The sequence below is a fragment of the Phoenix dactylifera genome, chromosome 15 (genome assembly GCF_051530095.1).
Source record: "Phoenix dactylifera cultivar Ajwa chromosome 15, Ajwa_hap1_PhDact_Kaust_v1.1, whole genome shotgun sequence".
NCBI lineage: Eukaryota > Viridiplantae > Streptophyta > Magnoliopsida > Arecales > Arecaceae > Phoenix > Phoenix dactylifera.
Genome location: NC_143204.1, coordinates 19,484,024 through 19,503,049, shown reverse-complemented (window position 1 = coordinate 19,503,049; position 19,026 = coordinate 19,484,024). Strand labels below are relative to the sequence as shown.

Here is a 19,026-nt window from a genome sequence, read left to right as displayed (position 1 = left end):
ATGCCTCTTTAATGTTGGAGAGTTTTTTTGGGGAAAAAATAAAAATGGAGTGATTTTCGGCTCACGAGAAAGTAACTTTCCTATGTTTCTCATGGAAAAAACTTTTCCATAAAACGTAGGAATTATATTCCCATGGAAATATAACTTTTCTATCTCTATCCTTTAAAAACTCCAACCAAATAAGAGGCATCTTAGTACTTTTCCGTTGACCACACTTTTCCTCTTTCTTTTTCCGCGAACCAAACGAGCCCTAAAAAAAAGGTCCAACCTCTCTACTTCCACCGAATACAAGTTAGCTTACGACCGCTATTGTGCTTTAAACCTATTAGATGTGAGGATGTGGGTCATGATTGCCAAAGATGTGGCACTAGCCTAGCCAAAGATCTTGCTAAAGTGGACAGGCCGACTCAGCTGCCCAAGACAGTTTGGATCTTGCAAGTTTTGGACAAAAGAAAAATTCCAACTCCATCGCATTCAGCTTTGTTTCCCCACACCACACCATTTGGGCTGAAGTTTACCACGCCCTTAGTTTGATAAATAAACAACTCCGCGACTATTTTATCTTACTAATGTCCAAAACTTTATTCATTTCAGTTACTGGTTCCACAGTCCAATCATAAGTCGCAAACAATATAATCAAATGGCCTCATGAGGTAACAACAAATATAGGAAGAAGTCCCTAGTATCTCCCAACGGTTCGACACAATACCCATATACAAAACCAATCAAAACCATCCAATAAGCATGATAAAATAGTACAACTTTGCATACGAAAGAAGAAAAGTTGAACACATTAAGAGGTACCCTTTATGACAACAACTGGGCAGCTGACATGATTGATACAGAAGTTGCTTACACTTCCCAGAAACATCCTGCGATCACAAGGGAGATATAACATGCTTAGTAGATCAGAATATGAGGAGACAAACTTTGTTTTTAATCAGAACACTACATTATATTTTGCAGATATCTAACATGCAAAAGTGTCCTATATGGTTCTCTTTCGACACAGCATTTGCAAGCTAAAACTAAAAGATAATAGCTCGAGGCAAAACCAACTGAGAACCAATCTGATTGACAGGACAATTCCTATCATAGCTCCATCGTATACTGCAAGTTAAAATGATTCTCAGCTATCTATTGCAAAATTCTTATATTGGCAAGTTAAGTCTACGTGCATTTCAGGATGCTACTAAGTGAAACGTCACGTGCATAAATAGCACCTTTATTGGAGATGAAAATTAGAACTATCAATAAGTATTCAACCCACTGGCCTTCCATGGGCCTTCTTTTTTTTTTTAAAGTTTTATTAATTTCTTTAGGATGAAATTTCTGTCCAGAAATAATTTATAAGAAATGGAACGAATGCTTTATAAACTATGTAAAACTGATATTAAATTAATATGCATCCTCCACCACCACTAACTAGAGCATTCACCAGTTCATTTGCCAAAGAAAAATATTCAGGATAACCTCTCCGATTTTGATTTTTTAACCATTTCCAAGAGTTTCTTCTCCTTCTCCACGTTGTGTTGGCCAAATCCAGTAGCTCATATCACTCAAAAGTCCTTTTGATTATGAGGCTAAAGCCCGAAAAGACTAGTAGCACACAGTAAAGGATAAAAAAAAAGCCCAATGCACGAGGCTCCTGCCACTGTGGGGTCTGTGGAAGGCCAGATTTACGCAGCCTTATCTCTACATGTGGGAAAACTATTTCCGTGTTTCGAACCTGTGATGCCTAGGACACGATGGAGCAACCCTACCAGCACTAAAGCTCACCCTCGAGCATACTATAATATATAAGTGCAAAATTTTGACTCTTCAGCCTTCACTATTTCAAAATCCAACAAACCTATGTTGCATTCTAATTTATCATTTTTCTTCACGAGTAACAATGTCTTACTATCATATTTGCTGGATAACTTAGTGCCTCTTTAAGCATCATATGCATGCTTTTGAGCAAATAAATTCACTCTGCAATGAAAAGCAATCGCTCACATGAGCTATACAAGACACCTCACCTGTGACTTCAAGAACAATAAGACAATAAGATGATAAAGAAAACCTTTCACTACTTACTAGGTTTTGCCTTTATTTCCTTTAACAAATGATTCATTAAAGTAGCATAGCTGGTCTCACTGAAAGCTATACCATCTATTACTACACTAGAAAGGTGGTATAAGCATCAAGTTTATAAATAGGAAACAAAAGCATGCAGCAAAATGAACTATTATACTTTCAAGCAACATTATTAAGCTTGCATATCACTGCATTCATAGAATAAAATTTCAGAAAGGGAGAAAAACAACCAGATGATCATTGCAAGTAACAATTATGAAATAATTTCAAAATATCCACCTAGAGAGTAATGCATCTTGGTGAGACAACTATAGGATGCTTTTCATGCACAAAGGGATCAATCCATCGGCATGAGTTTAATATGAGCATCCACAAGCCATCGTGAGTATTTGAAAGAGCTCGTTCTTTCATGAAGTGAAGCAAAATCATGATTAAGAATGATAAAAAATTGAAATTGACTACCCTTTTCAATCTGTTTGACAAGGAGATAATTAAAAACCCTTTCTTTTACAATTTATCACAACCCCACTCACATCTGTTATATGAGAGCACAATTCACCACTTCTAACCTTTTCTTGCTCTTGGAGAAAATGAAGCCACCTACAACCCTCCTATATATGAAGGCTTTCTTCTCAATAAGCTAAACCGTAACTTTTTCTATAAATCCTTGTCATCTGTGTCATTTATGATTATAATACTCCACATCTATTTTGAGAGGGGTGAGTCGTGGTATAATAGTAAGGTTGCTCCATTGTGACTTAGAAGTCGTGGGTTCAAAACACAAAAATAGCCTCTCCTCTTGCGGAGGTAAAACTGTGTACATTTGACACTCCCTAGATCCCAGAATAGTAGGAGCTTCATGCATGGGCCGCTGTTTTTTACTCCATTTCTGTATTGAGAGAAGAAGTCTTTTTCTCTCTCTCTCTCTCAATGAACCACAATAGGTTTACCCATTATGATCATGCATCATCGCAGCCTCTCACCCTTTCACATCACTAACATGCATCACACATACCCATCACCAATATATAGCATTTAAGAAACCACAACTTATGTTCTAGGAACAAGTTTGAAAATGAACATGAAATGACCTTCATTAAAATTTGTGTTCAAATTCTTGATTTACCTAGATCATGAATGTGGAGTTATTTTCATTTATTAGGCCCTTAGTCTTAAGTTATAGTGCTATTTTATTTTTCACAGCACAAACTAGAAGATCTAATATTAAATACAAAGGGTTTAGATAAGTTATTAGATTAGTTAATTATGCGGCAACTTAAGCTATATTGTCATATCATCAGCTTAAATAAGTTGTAGGTCCTTTACAAGGGTTGACCACTGGGAGTGAAGGAACAAGAAAGAGAAGACAGAAGCATACACCTTCTGACTTAGGCATCTATAAGCTCCTCTTCGCCTGCCCAATTCCCTTCTTTCCTAGTAAGACTAGGGCTGGTCATTGAGGACGCAATTTTGTTCTGATTTTGTTTTTGTTCTCCTTTCTCGCCTTTTGTTTTGTTACGGTACAGTTATTAATTGAGTCTGCACCTTGACTGGCACAGTAGTGGCACTTGCATGTTAAAGATCCCAAGAATTTAGGGTTTTCTTCTTTCTCTGATCCTTCAGTGCTTCATCTTTAACTCTCCTTCTCAAATTTCTTTTATTCAATTCTCTACCTGGTTATCTCCTTTCTTCTCTTTCACATTTCCCTTACTCCTTTTTTGCAGTTATCACAGTCTATAAGAGAGGAAATTTAGACCAGATCTGATCTGAAATCAATTATGCAATTAAAATTTCTTCTACATCGTCAGAACTAGGGAGCTGCTAGGGAGCTGCATTAGTTGGTATCAGAACATCTGATCCTGAAGCAAATGTACTTTTCTTGATAACAATCAACCATGCTGTGATTGTTAAGCGTGATAATTAACTTCAAAAAGCAAGAAACAAAATTACAAGGCATGGAATAACAACTGGGCAACCTGAAGAACAGAAATGCAAATGCCTACCAAACACACAGTGCAAGCAATGCATATGGATGCGTGCATGTATGCATGGATGTGTGTGTATATCTTATGTTAAGTATTTCCAATGTTGAAGTGTTAAAATTAGGACATTTTGACACTGGACAGATGTGCAAAACATTGTTTACTGGATTATCAAATAAAAATTACGCATAAGTCACATAATATAGATTATATGGCTGAAATTTTCATCATACATCACGAAATAACTGCTCCTACAATGATTGACTTGAAGATATGCTCCTGAGCATAGGAGTTCTATATCTGAAAACTCTAATTAACATGACAATGCACAGTACTAAATATTGCTCCCCCTCATGCTCAAATAATCTAATAAATAGCAAAGGAAGTAACCAAAAATTAGAAGCCTAAATATGTCTCTTAATGCTTTGACAGGTGTGTCGATTGAGTTAGGTTGCCATTTCCACATACAATGTATGATACAGTTAACATAGAAATGGTTGTCTACGGCAACAGAAGCAATGGTGTAAAATACAGCAAATCTTAAATATCGACAATGCAACAGAACTCCATCTTTTCAGTTAGAACATAAATATATTGCAGTAATATACATTATTTGAAATGTTAACATAATATAAAATAAAATGATGGGATTATTTAATATGAATTCTAATATTAGAAGAAAAAACTTCTGGGGAACCTAAACTATCTAAACTGTCCTTTAACTAAATATTGACTCATGAAGAAATCCTGCATTGACTTCAAAACATCCTACTCTAAATAATTGCTTGCATGCCAATCCAGTTGGCATACTGATATTGTCCAGTTAACTGGCCTGCGTCAGCTCCTCATCTTGAAGAAAACTAACACTCTCATTGATTGCTTCTTAAGTGCCACACCATCAAACTTCTTTTTGAGCTGACAGAAAACTTGACAGGAGAAACATATGGAAAATTCTCAGTGCTGGCTCTTTGTAACCAATCCATTCTTCAATCATTTACCTCATATCTGAGATCTCCTTCCATGCTCTTCTATCCATATGTTTTGTTTTCCCAGTGAATAATGATCCTTATTTTGTTTAAGCCAAGGATTCAAGTGCCAGTGCTGCTGCCAGCGAATGTCCTGGCCAGCACATGAAACTTTCTGGTGTGCTGGTGTTGATTGACACATGCTGCACCCTGCCAAATCAAGGGAAAAATAAAAAAGGCTTTTTTTCTCAATACCAACACATGTCAAGTCATACTGAATCAGCGCAAGTCCGTACGGGCTGGCACAATTTAATATCTTGGGATGCACAGGGTATCGTGGCACACATGCATGCCCTATGCAGGCACCAGCGCAACATAACACGAAACAGTTGGTAAAAACCGGCACTTGAATCCTTGGTTTCAATTCAGCAAACATTTAGTTTATAATTTGCCTCACCTGAGCATATTGATATCAGAGTTTGATCATGTTAGGACAAGATCATAGTTGTTAAAAAAAGTTCTTTCATTGACAAAAAAAATAAACCAATAAATCAAAGCACAACAGAGAGATACATTTTTGCCTTAACTTTAAAACTTCATGTAATTTAATCAAATCCTGTATTTTCAAAAATTCTAAGTATAAAAGTAAAATAACAGGAAAAAGAAACTAATGAAACGAATATATTATCAGCTGATTTTTATATACAATTCAGAACTGGATAGCAAATTCTCATACCACTTCACGGTGACTCAAAAAGTTATAGAAATACTTATAAAGTATTAACCAATATCAAAGTTAAATCACCTCTTGATCGGACCATAAGCACGGCATCCCATAACAAGCAGATCTGCATGCAAATTGGAAGTGACATCACAGATCATCTCCTTTGGATCACCCACCACCACTTGGGGTTTCACATTCGCCTTTTTTTAACAAAATATCCCAATTCCAATCAACTTTAAACGTGAAATACAAATAAAAGAAAGCGAACGGATTATCATAGAATTAAATCAACAATATCTCACATTTTTCTCAGCACATATCTTCAGGGCATGATCAATAATCGCCTCGGTAATCCTTCTCTGGTGCGCCTCAATTGCCGCTGCGAAGGCCGGCACCTGCACATGACCTAATACCAAAGCAACGATCAAATTAAAACCGATTAAAAACGAAACAAAACAGGGTAAAGAAATCGGAATCAAGATGGGGGAGAAGGGATGGGGATTTCGTACTGGGGCCGCCGAAGGGGATAGATCCGGGGTTGAGGCCGGCGGCGATGGAAAGCGGGGACTGGACGTGGAGAACGACGAAGGTGCCGGGCTCGGCCTGGGCCTCGCCGGCGGCCGCAGGGTCGCCGCCGGCGGGGCGGAGGGAGAGGTTCTGGAGGGCCCATCGGAGGGCGTTCATGCTCTCCTCGCTGCCGTCGACAGCGACGACCACGCAGCCTAGGTTGCCGGTCGCCATGGCGAAGGCCGGGAAAGCAGGGAGACGGATGTGAGGAGGGGCGATCGGAGATAGGAAGAGGTCACGAGCCCTGACGCCATTCCTATATCTCTCTCAATCATTGACGCATTTGTTTCACCGTAGATGTGTAGTGATTTCATTTGGTGGAGAAATAATTACCAACCTTGAGCGCACGGAATCACCGTACTATAGCCAATCACGACCGTTGGTTCTTAGGATGATATAATAAGGTACACGTTTGCTGAACGAGGCTCATAAAAAACTAATAGCGGCTGCACCGTGCATACGATATATTTAAGCTTGATGGATGGCAAGTTTGCATCTTTCACGTAATCTAAGGATAGTGACGGTAGGTCTTAGTCAAACAGTTAGCTTAAGCTCAACGAGGGGACTAAAATGCTAAATTGCCCTCGCCTGAAATATTTTACAGCTCTATCACTCTGGTGAATATGTCGGATGAAACAGTAAATCCGTACCAAAATTTTTATATAGTATTTTGTTTTTTTGGTTTTGTTGGCTGCATCCACATCCGTTATGTGTGAGCCGCTGTTGTACCAAAAAAATGAATATATTTTTATTTTTTCACAAAATTTTAGTTTTATAACCAATTTAAAATAATAAGTTCGGATTATCTCCGGTAATCTCATCTAAGGCAAGGTTTCGATAATGTCATAATGATGTTATTGTATTGTTAATGACCCCAGCAAAACTATCATTAATTGTTATAACATATATAAAAGCTTTTATATTGTCTCAAAAATTACTATTCTAAATTTTTGTATTGAAACAGTTATTTGAGAAAAATGAGTAACAATAAAAGAAATGTGACACTATTTTTAAATCATTGTTCATTTGATAAAAAATATTTTTTCAGTCCTTACAATCTATTTTAAAAGAAATCTTCATAAAAATATTTCGTTTAAATATATGTTATTAAAAAGACAATACAAAGGATAATGATTATTATAAACAAATATTGTATTGATAGATATCTCGATTTTATTATTTTATTTTTCCAATGTAATAGGGATCAAAGTTTCTGTATACCCTTTTGAGGGGATAAGTGTTATGAAGCTTGTCTAAGAAATCAATTGAGATGAAAACCTATAATAGACTCACATACGATACTAGGGACAATAATTTACTCCATCATATGGACTATCTGACTTGATCCAAGCATGATGGGATGGGTTTTTCTGATACATAATTATGGGCTGGGTTTTATTTGACCTATTTAGAGTCAGTGGTGGAGATGAGTTTTGATTTTAAAAGTTGCAGTAAATACGGTGGAGACTCCTAAATTAGTTTCCTTCTATCTAATCCTATGTCCTCTCTCTGCCGACTACGCATTTGATTTCTATTTTGAACGCGAGCTGGTCTCTTGGATAGTATCTGAAATCTCATAGCCACCGAGACCAAGTTTGATTTTGACTCATTACTTAGAGAATGAGCTGATTCATATAGAGCATTACTGAATTTGTTCCGTTATGATGAATACTGCATTTTTTGCCTGCTGCTTTGACACTCCGTTATAGTTACATCTAAAAGTATTTCTATTGACTAGACAAAATTATTTGTGTCACTTGTGTTCTCAGTGGACCTTTATATACAATTCCTGGTGCATGTTTTATCTGAATGTTCTGAGAGCTCTGGGAGCATGCCAGACTCAACCAGTACCGATGAGTACTCTGAATATCATGGTATGCTGTACTAGTGCGAACCTAATGGTACGAAATGTACCGTATCGATATTCGGTATGGATGGCATACCGACATTCGATATACCAAAAAAAATTTGTATCATACTGATACTGTGCTAGTATGGTACCGGTATGGAGTCTAGTATTGAAACGGCAAACTTTGTTGAATATATATTTAAAGAGTCAGACCGGATTGGTTTGAATAGTCGTGTAAGATTCTCTGAAGACTCGGATGGCTTAAATTACTCTCCTTCGAGTACCCTGACAAGCAGTGATTCCGCATCAATCTTAGTTCTTCAGAATGGGAAGCAGGTTGGGTGGAGATTGAGAGAGTTGGGGATAGGAAGCCCTCCAAAGAGAGGCGTTTTTAGAGGGCAAGGGGAGCCCTTTCTTTTTGCATCTTGACCCAAGAAAGCAGCGTGGAAAATTAACAGAAGAATGTAGGCCTACAGACACTGACCCGCTTAACCCTGGTGTGGTGGAGCCCAATGTGTTACTGAGAAGACCCTCTAAGGAAAGAACAGCCCAGACATTTTATTGATACGTTTGGCTTGTAGAAAAATAAGATAGCCTCTAATATTATCTAGTTCAGGTGGAAGAAAATGAAAAAATAATAATAATAAGGGGATGGATAGATTTTTTTTTACTATTTTGTTTCTTTGTCTCCCTTTTATATTTCGTAACCTAGGAAGGTGATTTTGGATGTAACGATAAATCTGTACAAGCCCCCATTTCTCAGGGCTCCAGCCCTGGGGTTGTAAATGAACCATGCCGCTCGCGAGTAGCTTGGATTTGGCTTGCTAAGAGCTCGTTTGAGCTCGATTGTCTTCATTTGGCCAGGGCGTGGGTTTCTGATGCACAAGTCCTTCGCAAGGTGCTGGCGGGTTACTGCACGGCGTCCGGACAGAGAATGAACTTTTTGAAGTCAGCCATTCATTTCAGCCCTAACAAAGAGAGCAGAGTCAGACAGGAGATCTGGAGGATACTGCAGATACCAGAGCAGGAGGGGATGCTGACCTACCTTGGAGTCCCCATTATAGGCTCGGGTCTGATGCAGCAGATCCAGAGCAGGTTGGAGGGATAAAGGGCATCATCTCTATCCATGATGGAGAGATTAACACTGGTCAGATCGATGTTGGGGTCCATACCGGTATATCACATAGCCAACACTGTGGTACCGAAGACGACTCTATTGAGGATCGAGCAACTTCTCTAGAGTTTCTTGTGGGGGTCACACGATGGAGGCCATCGGGTGCATCTGGTGGCCTGGGAGCAGGTTTGCCTACCCACCAGCGAGGGCGGTCTAGGAGTGCAGTCCCTTCTGGAGAGGCGCGAGGCTTTCATTGCTCGACACACAGTTTAGTTCTTGTTGGAGCCACACGAGCTCTAGAGTCGGGTGATGGCAGCCAGATATAGTCGAGGGGGCTCAGAGGTGGCACGAAGTGGTCGTAGAGTCTCCTTCATGTGGCGCGAGATCGAAAGGTACTTGCCGACTGCGTCGCCAAACAATAAGTGGCTGATAGGCGATGGATGGAGCATCGATGTAACTGGTGATCTGTGGGTGGATATTCTTCCCCTAAGATGCTGGTCGACCATGGTTGATACTGAGGCAGCAGAGGGGCTACGGGTATGCGACCTCCTAGCACCATGGAGGGTAGAATGGGACGAGGCCAGACTACGACAGTTGTTTGGGGTACACCTTGCTGAGAGGATCCGGTCCTTTCCGGTATCAGGATGTGGGGCTAGATGTCAGGATTTGGGGTACCTCATGCAGGGCCAGTGTTAGAATGGGAGACCTCTCTCGTGTTATCCAGCGGGAGCACGAGCGGGGGCCGGATTGTACTTGGATCTGGAGGTCCGAACTTCACCCAAGGGCAACACTCTTCTTATAAAAGGTGATGTGGGATCGTCTTCCGACGAAAGTAGTACTGAGCAGGCGTGGCTTGGGAATTCCCGCAGAGTGCGGGACATGCGGTGCAGAAAAGTCGAGAAACCATGTGCTATTACAGTGTACATGAGCGAGGTCGACATGGCAGGGGACAGGGATCCCGCAGGAGGCTTGGCATGAGAGGCCACAGTTTTTACAGGTGATACGACAATAGTTGGCCAGTTTGCAAATATGTTAGAGGCCATCAGAGCGACTTGCACAGTGCATCAAATCTGGTTGGCAAGGAACGCTCGTACCTTCGGCGAGCGTAGGATGTCGCCGAAGTTTGTTGCTGAGTCCGCTCGAGTACAGGCGATGGAGTTCAGACCCACCCTCTCTTTATATAGACCTTTGATAACTTGGAACATCCGGGGTTTCCTTTCTGCTCAAGCAGCTCCTCAGACGGTATTTTTTACCTGGGAGCCCCCACCTCCGAGCTTCCTTAAGGTCAGCTTCGATGAGTCGGTGCTGGATGGAGGTACACAGGGCGGTATGAGCTTTGTTACACGGGGCCTGCACTACAGGGTGGTGGCAGCGGGCGACTGCCAGTTGTTTGACATGTCGGTTCTGGGGGCGGAATTGCGAGCTGCCTGGGCAAGTCTTCGACATGCGCGGCAGGTACTGCAGGCTAGTTCGATCATCCTGGAGGGCGATTCGGCCATGGTTATCGGGTGGATTCGGGGGAGGGGCGCGTGGAGAGAGCACAGACAACCCCCTTATCCGGGACATAGGGATGATGATGAGGGATGGGGTGGCTTTCGAGGCCAAGCATGTATCTAGAGAAGCCAACGGGGCGGTTGACTGGGTGGCTGCCTACGCGGCCCACCACTCAGGGTACACTTATGTTCAGAAGAGGGGGAGCTGCCACAGGCACTCCGCGAGCTTGTGTTTTTTGATTTTATGAGGTGTATTGGCACACGAATTGTATGAAGACCCGTCAAAGCGGAGAAAAAAAAAAAGTAAAATAAAAAAGCCGGATTCAAAACACATTTCCGGGCTAGACTCGTTTCTGGACTATCTAAATATAGCAGGAAATTTTGGTTCTATTTTGAGTAAAGCGGGAACGCTGTTGATTGTATGACAAGGAGAGATGAATTCCAATTTGGAGCTTGTAATTTGTTTTATTTGAGCAGTCAAAGGCGAGCAGCAATTTAGTTGGATCTTGTAACCACATATGTTTGTCAAATCTGGCTGTCGTGTGCTCACGACTAAAATGTCCCACTGAGGCTGGATTTATGAAGGCCAAGTGGTGCACTTGTCCTCATCAAACAAAGACCTAGAACGCCTCATTGATGTCAAGCTGGCGACTGGTAAACTTGCTCAGTGCTGTGACTTCGCATTTGGGCCAAAGCCACCACAAACATCTCCCATCAGTCAGCATTGGCTGTCGCTACCAGAATACCCCTCATAGTTGGGCTTCTATTTTACGTCTAGATTGACCTGTTGGAGTGAACTCTTCACATGAAAGAGAAGGAATCTTCCATTATTTTGTGTTCTTACCTTCGGGGTTACAGGATATTAGTATTTCTCCTCCAGACTCCAGAGTCAACTTCTGATATTTTTATTAGAGGAATGGGTGGTTGAATGGGGCACTCAATTTCCATATAACAGATAGTTTCATCTAGACTGATCACCTTGGTTTTATACCTGAGGTATCTTCTCTTCTAGTTTTTCTTTTCAGGACTTGTTTGGTTCGTGAAAACAGAAGGGAAGAAAGTATGACCAATGAAAGAAGAGAGATGAGAAGGTAGTATCCAAATGAAAATAAGATTCTAATGTTTTATGGAAAGAAAAAAACATATGGAGGACATAGAAAACCTACTTTTCTATCGGTTGGAAATTAAAGTTCTTTTTTCTTTCCAAAAGTATTCTTAAGCCATCAAAATTCATAAATTAAGAGTTTTTTTTATTATGGGTATAATAGGTATTTTATATATTTTTTCAGAAGAGTAGATGCTCAATCAAATATAATTCACTCTAAAATGTGCCACTTTCTTATGATCAATTAAATATGGCAAAAATATTTTTTCAGACATCATATTTTAGAAATTTTTTTAAAAAAAAATATTTTGCTGAGAAATTTTTTTTTTCATGAACCAGACGAGTCCTTGGTATCAAGAGAGTTCCAAAAAAAAAAAAAAAAAATTTCATGATGATGTACATTTGGAAGAAAATTACAAAGGAATTTGTTTGCCTGACGGTATTAATAGGCATTTTGCAGCCGAATGCAAAAGCATCGCGTAGAAATCCTTTGTAATATAGATTGAAGTTGAAACTTTTCTTAGTCAAAAGAAAAAATGCATGACGAAGGATACTGTCTGTCGAGGCAAAATCTATTAGCATCCATTGCATAGTAGATGGAGACATTTGGCCCCATGTGAATCTCCTGTATTAGACCTTTTTTTTTTGAGAGAGAGAAACATACTAATCAATATATTAACTTCTTTATGATAATTAACACTTTTTAAGTTCTTCATTATGGCTAATGTGGCGTTGGTTAGTAGATATTAGCTACAAGGTTATCTTCTTTTTAACTAATATGGTAGAAATGTCCCCTTCTAGAGCTGATCATATTTTTGGGCTCGAAGCTAGCCAATGTTTGGAAATTAAGGCGCGACAATCCTAGCACTAGATCCTTTTTCTTGGCCTAGTGAAGCTTATTTGTGCTGATAATTTAACTTATTTCATGTTAAGAATTTATAGCCTCTAAAATTCATAGTTATGAACATGCACGCATAGGGGAAGAAGAGAAGAATTAAAACTCTAAAACAGAATTTCCTTGCATGAAAATTTTGAAGGTGAAAAAGGCCGAAAGCTACTAAGGTGGTGGCTCAGTGAAACTGGGTCTTACTTCCAACCAAATGGTTCCAAATTCGAAATGCGCGAATTTATGAAGCCATGTGTTCTCAATGAAAAACCATGTATCAAAACAAAGAGTAACTAAATGCCAGAACACCAACACCACTATTTCGTTGCACCAATGTCTGAACTCATGGCTCCTACAACACCACTCTGAGATGGTGAGCTGGAGGACCCCAGCTGATCCTAAAGTGGTCTGGATGCCATATTGGGTCCATTTGGGATCCAAGTCTCCAATGTAACGTAGAAGAAATAGATTGGGAGCGGTTGGTAGGGCTTATCACTCGGAGAGGGTAGGTCGGTACCAAACTTCGTGCTTCCCCTGAAAGGGGCCTATAACAAAGCAAAATGGGGTGGGATGGAGGCACAAGTTTGTCCTCTGCAAGCAAGCAATCTTTTAGAAATGTTGGTGGGGCTGTAATCATTTCGTCCCACTAACTAATATACACGCCTATCTTCATTGACATGATTTTTGATGGCACTCAGATTGTGTGCTCGTACTTGGCTTCTTAGTTTTGTTTAGTGGGATAGTGAAGAAATATCTTGCTTTGTTGTAACAGGCAGAGGAAATAATGAAATAAGCAAAAAAAAAAAAAAAAAAAAAACAAGAACACACAATATATAGTTCAACCTATAGAAATGATGCAAAAATTTTACTAAACAAAAATAGAGATGAGTACAAGATTTCCCCTTATATTGTAGCTCCTAAAGCACCTCATCCCTAAAACACTCTATTGTATTTTTTTTTAAGATTAACATATATATATATATATATATATATATATATATATATATATATATATATATATATATATATATAATAGAGTAAATCGATTTGGACTCGAACGGGTATCTTACAATAATTAAATAAGTTCAGCCCACGGAGGATGCACCCCTGGCTAACTAGTTATTTGCCCCCCCCCCAAAAAATATGTTCGGCACCAAGGGGACCTTTTTCCCTCCGCTTCGCTCATTTTACTCGTTGCGCTATGCTCTATTTGCTTCACTCAGAAAAAAAAATCCTTTTTTACCTCTCTAAAGTTTGTAAACTTAAGATATACTCAAAATGCTTAATAAAATCTATAGTCTTAAGGCTCCACAGCATACTTTGGCGGCTTTCAATTCACTTGTCTTAAATACAAGGGAAAAAATAACAAGCAGGTTTAGTGAAGAAAATTTCATGCAGAATATTTGTGCAATCTTACATATGTCATATCAACAGAGAAAATGATAACTGAACCAAAATATTCATTCAAATAGATAAATCTTGTTGTTTGGAGAATGTACTCATAGTTTACAGAAGAATTTTATTCTTCCAAGTTATCTTATTATTTGAACATGCACTGGTGTTGTAATTTTTATTTGCTAAGATGAAATTCCACATATCTCTAATTTCTCACAGCATTTTTTTTTGTATTAATATGGTTGTCCAAGAACATTCTTAATTGTATCAAACAAGAAGAAAAGAGACAAAAAGTTTTAAAAATACATAATCTAAAAGCCCTTAATCCAAAATAAGGTTTCCTGAAAAACACAAATAATTCCAATTATTAGTATCTATCTTATGAATGACATAGACTGAAATAAAACCAACCAATTTTTTATAAAATTGTATTTTGTGATGTTTATTCAAAGCAAATTGAGTCTTATTTTTTTGTGGTGAGGAATTTGTATATGTAAATCTATTTGCCAAATACTTGTAGTAATTCAAATATAAAGCAACTATACTTTTGCATATGCTACTCACGTATTGCGGAGAGAAAGTGAGCTCTCGGGACTCCTCTTCATAAGAACCAAAAAAGAAAAAGAAAAAGAAAAAAAATTGCAAGGGAAGGCAATCTATGGCCCTCAAAAAGCACAGATAATTTTTCAAGAAGGTGCAATTTAGAAATATTAATAAAATGAGGAGTCAAATGTATGTTAGAGGATTTTCACTTGAAACTGTCTCATATTTTTTTCCCCTTTAAGAAGGTTTTTCTCGAAAATCTTGCTATTCTTATGGTTGTTCTCATGTAGCGTTCATTCTTCTGCCTCCTCCACTTGATTTGTTATTTTCTTTGTAACCATTACACCTTGATAATGTTGCATGGTTTGTGCTCAAAATTTTCATTTGTCGATCAATTATAATAAATGGTTGATAATGTTATATTGACCAAGATGTAGTCAAATTCTTATGCTTGATAGTTGGACAGAAGAATTAATGTTTTATTTGAGAAATCTGAACCTTGACAAGAGCTAAAATGGTTTCTATATTGGTTTTCACACATAATTAATGGACTCTCTTGACCCTCTATTTTAAATTTAAATTTCTTATATAGAGTGGAGGTCCAACCTACTCTAGAATTTCTATTGATTTTCTCAATCATAATACTAGATGTGTCAAGATTCGATCAATTCAAATTGCATGAAGTTGATTTGTTTCTTTCTTTTAATCCAGTTTGTCATTTTGGCGCTTTCCTTCCTATTTATTTTATTTTGATCCCTCGTCATATTGAAATCTTAATGTTAGAGGCAAAACAAAGCACCTTTTTCTCTCATCAGCACGTATGTATTCCAACTTGCCATTTTGCATGTATAGAACTGTTAGAATACATTTTCCTTTGCTAGATGGAACCGTTCAAATTATCTTTGCACTGGTTCTAAGGATCAACAAGTAGTGGAGCATATGACTTTAAGATGTACTACCATTGCTAGTACTTCACAAAAAACCAACCATTAATTACCTATTCAATCTCTGCTTAAAACAAGTTAATTCATGTTATTATTTGACCATCTAGGATAAGCTCAACACCATTGTCAACTTTACTCAAATCTCCGTTTCTCTACTCAAGATTATAGAAACCCTTATTTTTTCCCTTTCAGACAAGTCTAGAAGGAAGCCCATATTGCTGTGCAAAGCTTGCTCAAATTGGATTCCCGGATCCGGTTTTTTTGGTCGGATCTATGTTATACATGGAGTTGATCTGACCCCAAATAATTCGTTGGGCCAAAAATTATAGCTGTAGATCTAACCTGATCCGATCCGATCTTCAAATGGGTTGGATCTGGATCTAAAATTAGGATCCGAATAAGAAATCAAATTTGGTCGGGATCATTCAAGATTCTACTCGATCCGACCTATTGCACCCATTCAACGTTTGATAGGCGTCGTGGAGCGAACCGGATAGTGCCATTTGAACAAGAGACACGTGCGAAAATCCGCATAAATACACCTTAGAAGCCATTCGAACAAGTGACACGTGCGAACATCCGCGTCCAGCAATCAATTTGAAAGCCCTGGGGTCCAGCCATCTCCGTCTCTTATCCAAACCGAACACGCCACCCTCCGACACTCGGCCTCTCTTTTCTGAAAGCCAAACAAGAACGGCACGATCTCCCCACGCCAATCTGACCGTTATCCGACTCACGACCGTCCATGCGCGGCCGATCATACGGCTCGCGACACGCCGGTCCAGCGAACCCCCAAATCCCGGTCCATTTCCACGAAGGCGCCTGGCGCCAATCTCGAGGGGGCTCGGAACTATCGAGACGCCCACGAGCGCCATCGCTCCTTTTTCTTGGCGTCAAAGGATGCGGGCGATTGCCAGCCAGCTTAATAGATAAAGCTGAGAGAGGGAGAAAGGGATAGAGAGAGAGAGAGAGCGAGCGAAAAAAAGACGGAAAGGAGAGCCCATCTACGGTCGCTTTCGCCCTTCCTCCCGGTCGGGCTAAGAAAACCCCCGTTCCCATCTCCCCCAACTCCAAAGACCACAAAAAAGAAAGGCGGTGAAGCAGGGAAAAAAATAAAATAAAATATCGCCAGCCACCAACCCCTTCCCCTTCTCCTTCCCAATTCCTTTCTCCAATCCTCCCCTCTCCTGCCCCTTCCCTAATCTCACCATCTCTTCTCCTCTCTCCATGTATCTATCTCTCTCTATATATAGATATATCCAAAGCATCTCCAGCCCAACATCTAGATTCTGGACCCCACCCTCCCTCCATTAATCAAAACCGCCCTCTCTTTCATTGCTAGTGCTTGCTTGCTTTCGAAGTTCAACTACGAACAAACTTTCTGTTCTCTTTGTTTATATAATATATAAAAGCCCCAGCCAATTCCGTAATAGCAAATCTAAGGTCACTTGGTTCTCGTCCTTGTGTTTTTTTTATTTATTATTTCTGAAATTCATAGCCTCGGATACCGGTTCTGGGATGAAAGATATCAGTTCGAGTTTCCAGCAGCAGAATCAGAGCCAGCTGCAGCGGCAGAAGAGGGAATGCGTTTCCGATGAGGTCGACAGCAAGAGTAGCGGGGAGTCCAAGAGACAGAAAATGGAGGAGAACAGGGAGAAGGCTCTGGTGGTCGCCGCCGCCGCCGCCGGCGGAGATGGGGCGAGTATCGAGGTGGTGAAGCGGCCGCGGGGCCGGCCGCCGGGGTCCAAGAACAAGCCGAAGCCGCCGGTGGTCATCACCCGGGAGGCGGAGTCGTCGGCGGCGATGCGGCCGCACGTGCTCGAGATCCCCAGCGGCCACGACGTGGTGGACTCGCTTGCCCGGTTCGCCCGGCGCCGGAACCTCGGGATCTGCGTCCTCGCGGGCACGGGCGCGGTCGCCAACGTCGCCCTCCGCCAGCCCTCCCTCCCCGTGCCGCCGCCACACGGGGCGGTGCTGCCGGCTGGGGCGACCATCGGGTTCCATGGCCGGCTTGAGATCCTGTCCATCTCCGCTACATTCCTCCCCCCGGCGATGGCGGCGCTGTCCCCGGCGTCCGCCGCCGCGAGTGTGTCCATCTCGCTGGCGGGGCCGCAGGGGCAGATCGTCGGGGGGACGGTGGCGGGGCCGCTCGTGGCGGCGGGAACCGTGGTGGTGGTGGCGGCGGCGTTTTCCAACCCGACCTTCCATCGGCTGCCGGTTGAGGACGACGTTTCGGTCTCGGTCTCCGTCACCGGCGGAGGCGGCGGCGGCGGAAGCGGCGAAGTGGAGGAGCACGAGCGGCACGTGCATCAAGAGCACCCCCTCCAGCGGCGCCCCCACGCTCCCCCGGCGGCGTCCCACGCCATGGTTCCGGCCGCGGAGTCGTGCGGGATGCCCCTCTACAGCTCCCACCTCCCTTCGGAGGTCATCTGGGCTCCCACCGCCCGCCCACCGCCTCCACCGCCTTACTAATTCCACCAGCTCTCTCTCTATCTCTCTCATCCTTTTTTTTTAATGTAATATTTTCTTTTCTTTCTTTCTAAATTTTAAACTCTTTGAGATAAGATCGTAGTGTAATGGTCTTTTAGCTTCTTGTTTGGGTATGTTGTAGTTACACTGTAGGCATTGTGTTACGACTTGAAACAAAGACTTCAGCTTTACATCCTCTAATGTTTTTTGGTTGGTTGCATGGACTCTGTTGGTATTTTCAGCGACAATATGGTGTTCTTCTTATTTCTTTTCTGCCTTTGGCGTCGAAGATTACATGGGGGCGAGAGAGAGTGTGTGTGTGTGTGTGTGTGTGTGTGGAAAAGTAATGGTGGGGTGAAGGAGATGAACGGCTAGGGTTTGTGCTTCAGAGTGGGGTGGCAGAGATGTACAGCAGAGAGATGCTCACGCGAGCTCCTACTTACTCTCTCTTCTCTCTTTTTCTCTGGTCTCCATCGCTCTCTCTTCTGCGACAATCGTACGCTTAGCTTTGGCAGAGGTGAAAAAGAAGCAAAGAAGCTCACTTTTGATTTGGAGAGGGGTTTGTGGGTTTATACTGGGTGGGAGTTTAGAAGAAGAAGAAGGGGGTTCCAAGGATTGCTGCTTTGGTCTCTGCTCTGTGTCTTGGAAGTAACGTCAAAGAGGGAGCAAGGCAACAGGATTACACAGCTTACTTTCTTCGCTATTGATCTGATCGTATCCTCTGAGGAAAGGAAAAGCTTTGAAGTGAACTGGCAATCTCTCTCTTCCTTTCCTCCTGCCTTTCATGAGATCCTGGGTCTGGGCGGTGCTACAGAGTTAATGGTTTGGAGGGCGTTTCTTTTGCGGCTTTTATGCCTGCGAGTGGCAGCGGCATGACTGGCTTTTATGCTTTGGCTTCCTGTACCCGGGCG

At 41.2% G+C, this 19,026-nt stretch overlaps 1 protein-coding gene and 1 pseudogene across 3 annotated transcripts; one reads left to right on the top strand and one right to left on the bottom strand.

Annotated features, from left to right (window-relative positions):
• Nucleotides 1-556: 556 nt before the first annotated feature.
• Nucleotides 557-6,611, bottom strand: LOC103695443 (Adenine nucleotide alpha hydrolases-like superfamily protein). 2 transcript variants are annotated; one of them, XM_008776776.4, is made up of 4 exons: nucleotides 6,260-6,611; nucleotides 6,053-6,156; nucleotides 5,832-5,950; nucleotides 557-872 (listed from the first exon to the last, which is right to left on the bottom strand). In XM_008776776.4, the coding sequence occupies exons 1-4, from the start codon at nucleotides 6,489-6,491 to the stop codon at nucleotides 794-796; spliced, it is 534 nt and encodes a 177-aa protein (XP_008774998.3). In that variant the 5' UTR covers nucleotides 6,492-6,611; the 3' UTR covers nucleotides 557-793. The 2 variants fall into 2 exon arrangements, with proteins under 2 accessions (XP_008774998.3, XP_088567499.2); XM_088711373.2 differs by lacking the exon at nucleotides 557-872 and adding an exon at nucleotides 3,706-5,236.
• Nucleotides 6,612-16,507: 9,896 nt separating this feature from the next.
• On the top strand, nucleotides 16,508-18,316 carry LOC103695442 (AT-hook motif nuclear-localized protein 17 pseudogene; annotated as a pseudogene). Its single transcript, XR_015973643.2, has one exon. The product of XR_015973643.2 is annotated as an AT-hook motif nuclear-localized protein 17 pseudogene (transcript).
• Nucleotides 18,317-19,026: the final 710 nt, after the last annotated feature.

What these genes read in the sequence shown, in the direction of transcription:
- LOC103695443 (XM_088711373.2), bottom strand. Translation starts at nt 6,491, where the DNA reads ATGGCGACCGGCAACCTAGGCTGCGTGGTCGTCGCTGTCGACGGCAGC. An exon ending in TATCCCCTTCGGCGGCCCCA is followed by an intron (nt 6,157 to 6,259) that starts GTACGAAATCCC and finishes CTTTGGTATTAG; the next exon opens with GTCATGTGCAGGTGCCGGCC. An exon ending in AGATATGTGCTGAGAAAAAT is followed by an intron (nt 5,951 to 6,052) that starts GTGAGATATTGT and finishes TGTTAAAAAAAG; the next exon opens with GCGAATGTGAAACCCCAAGT.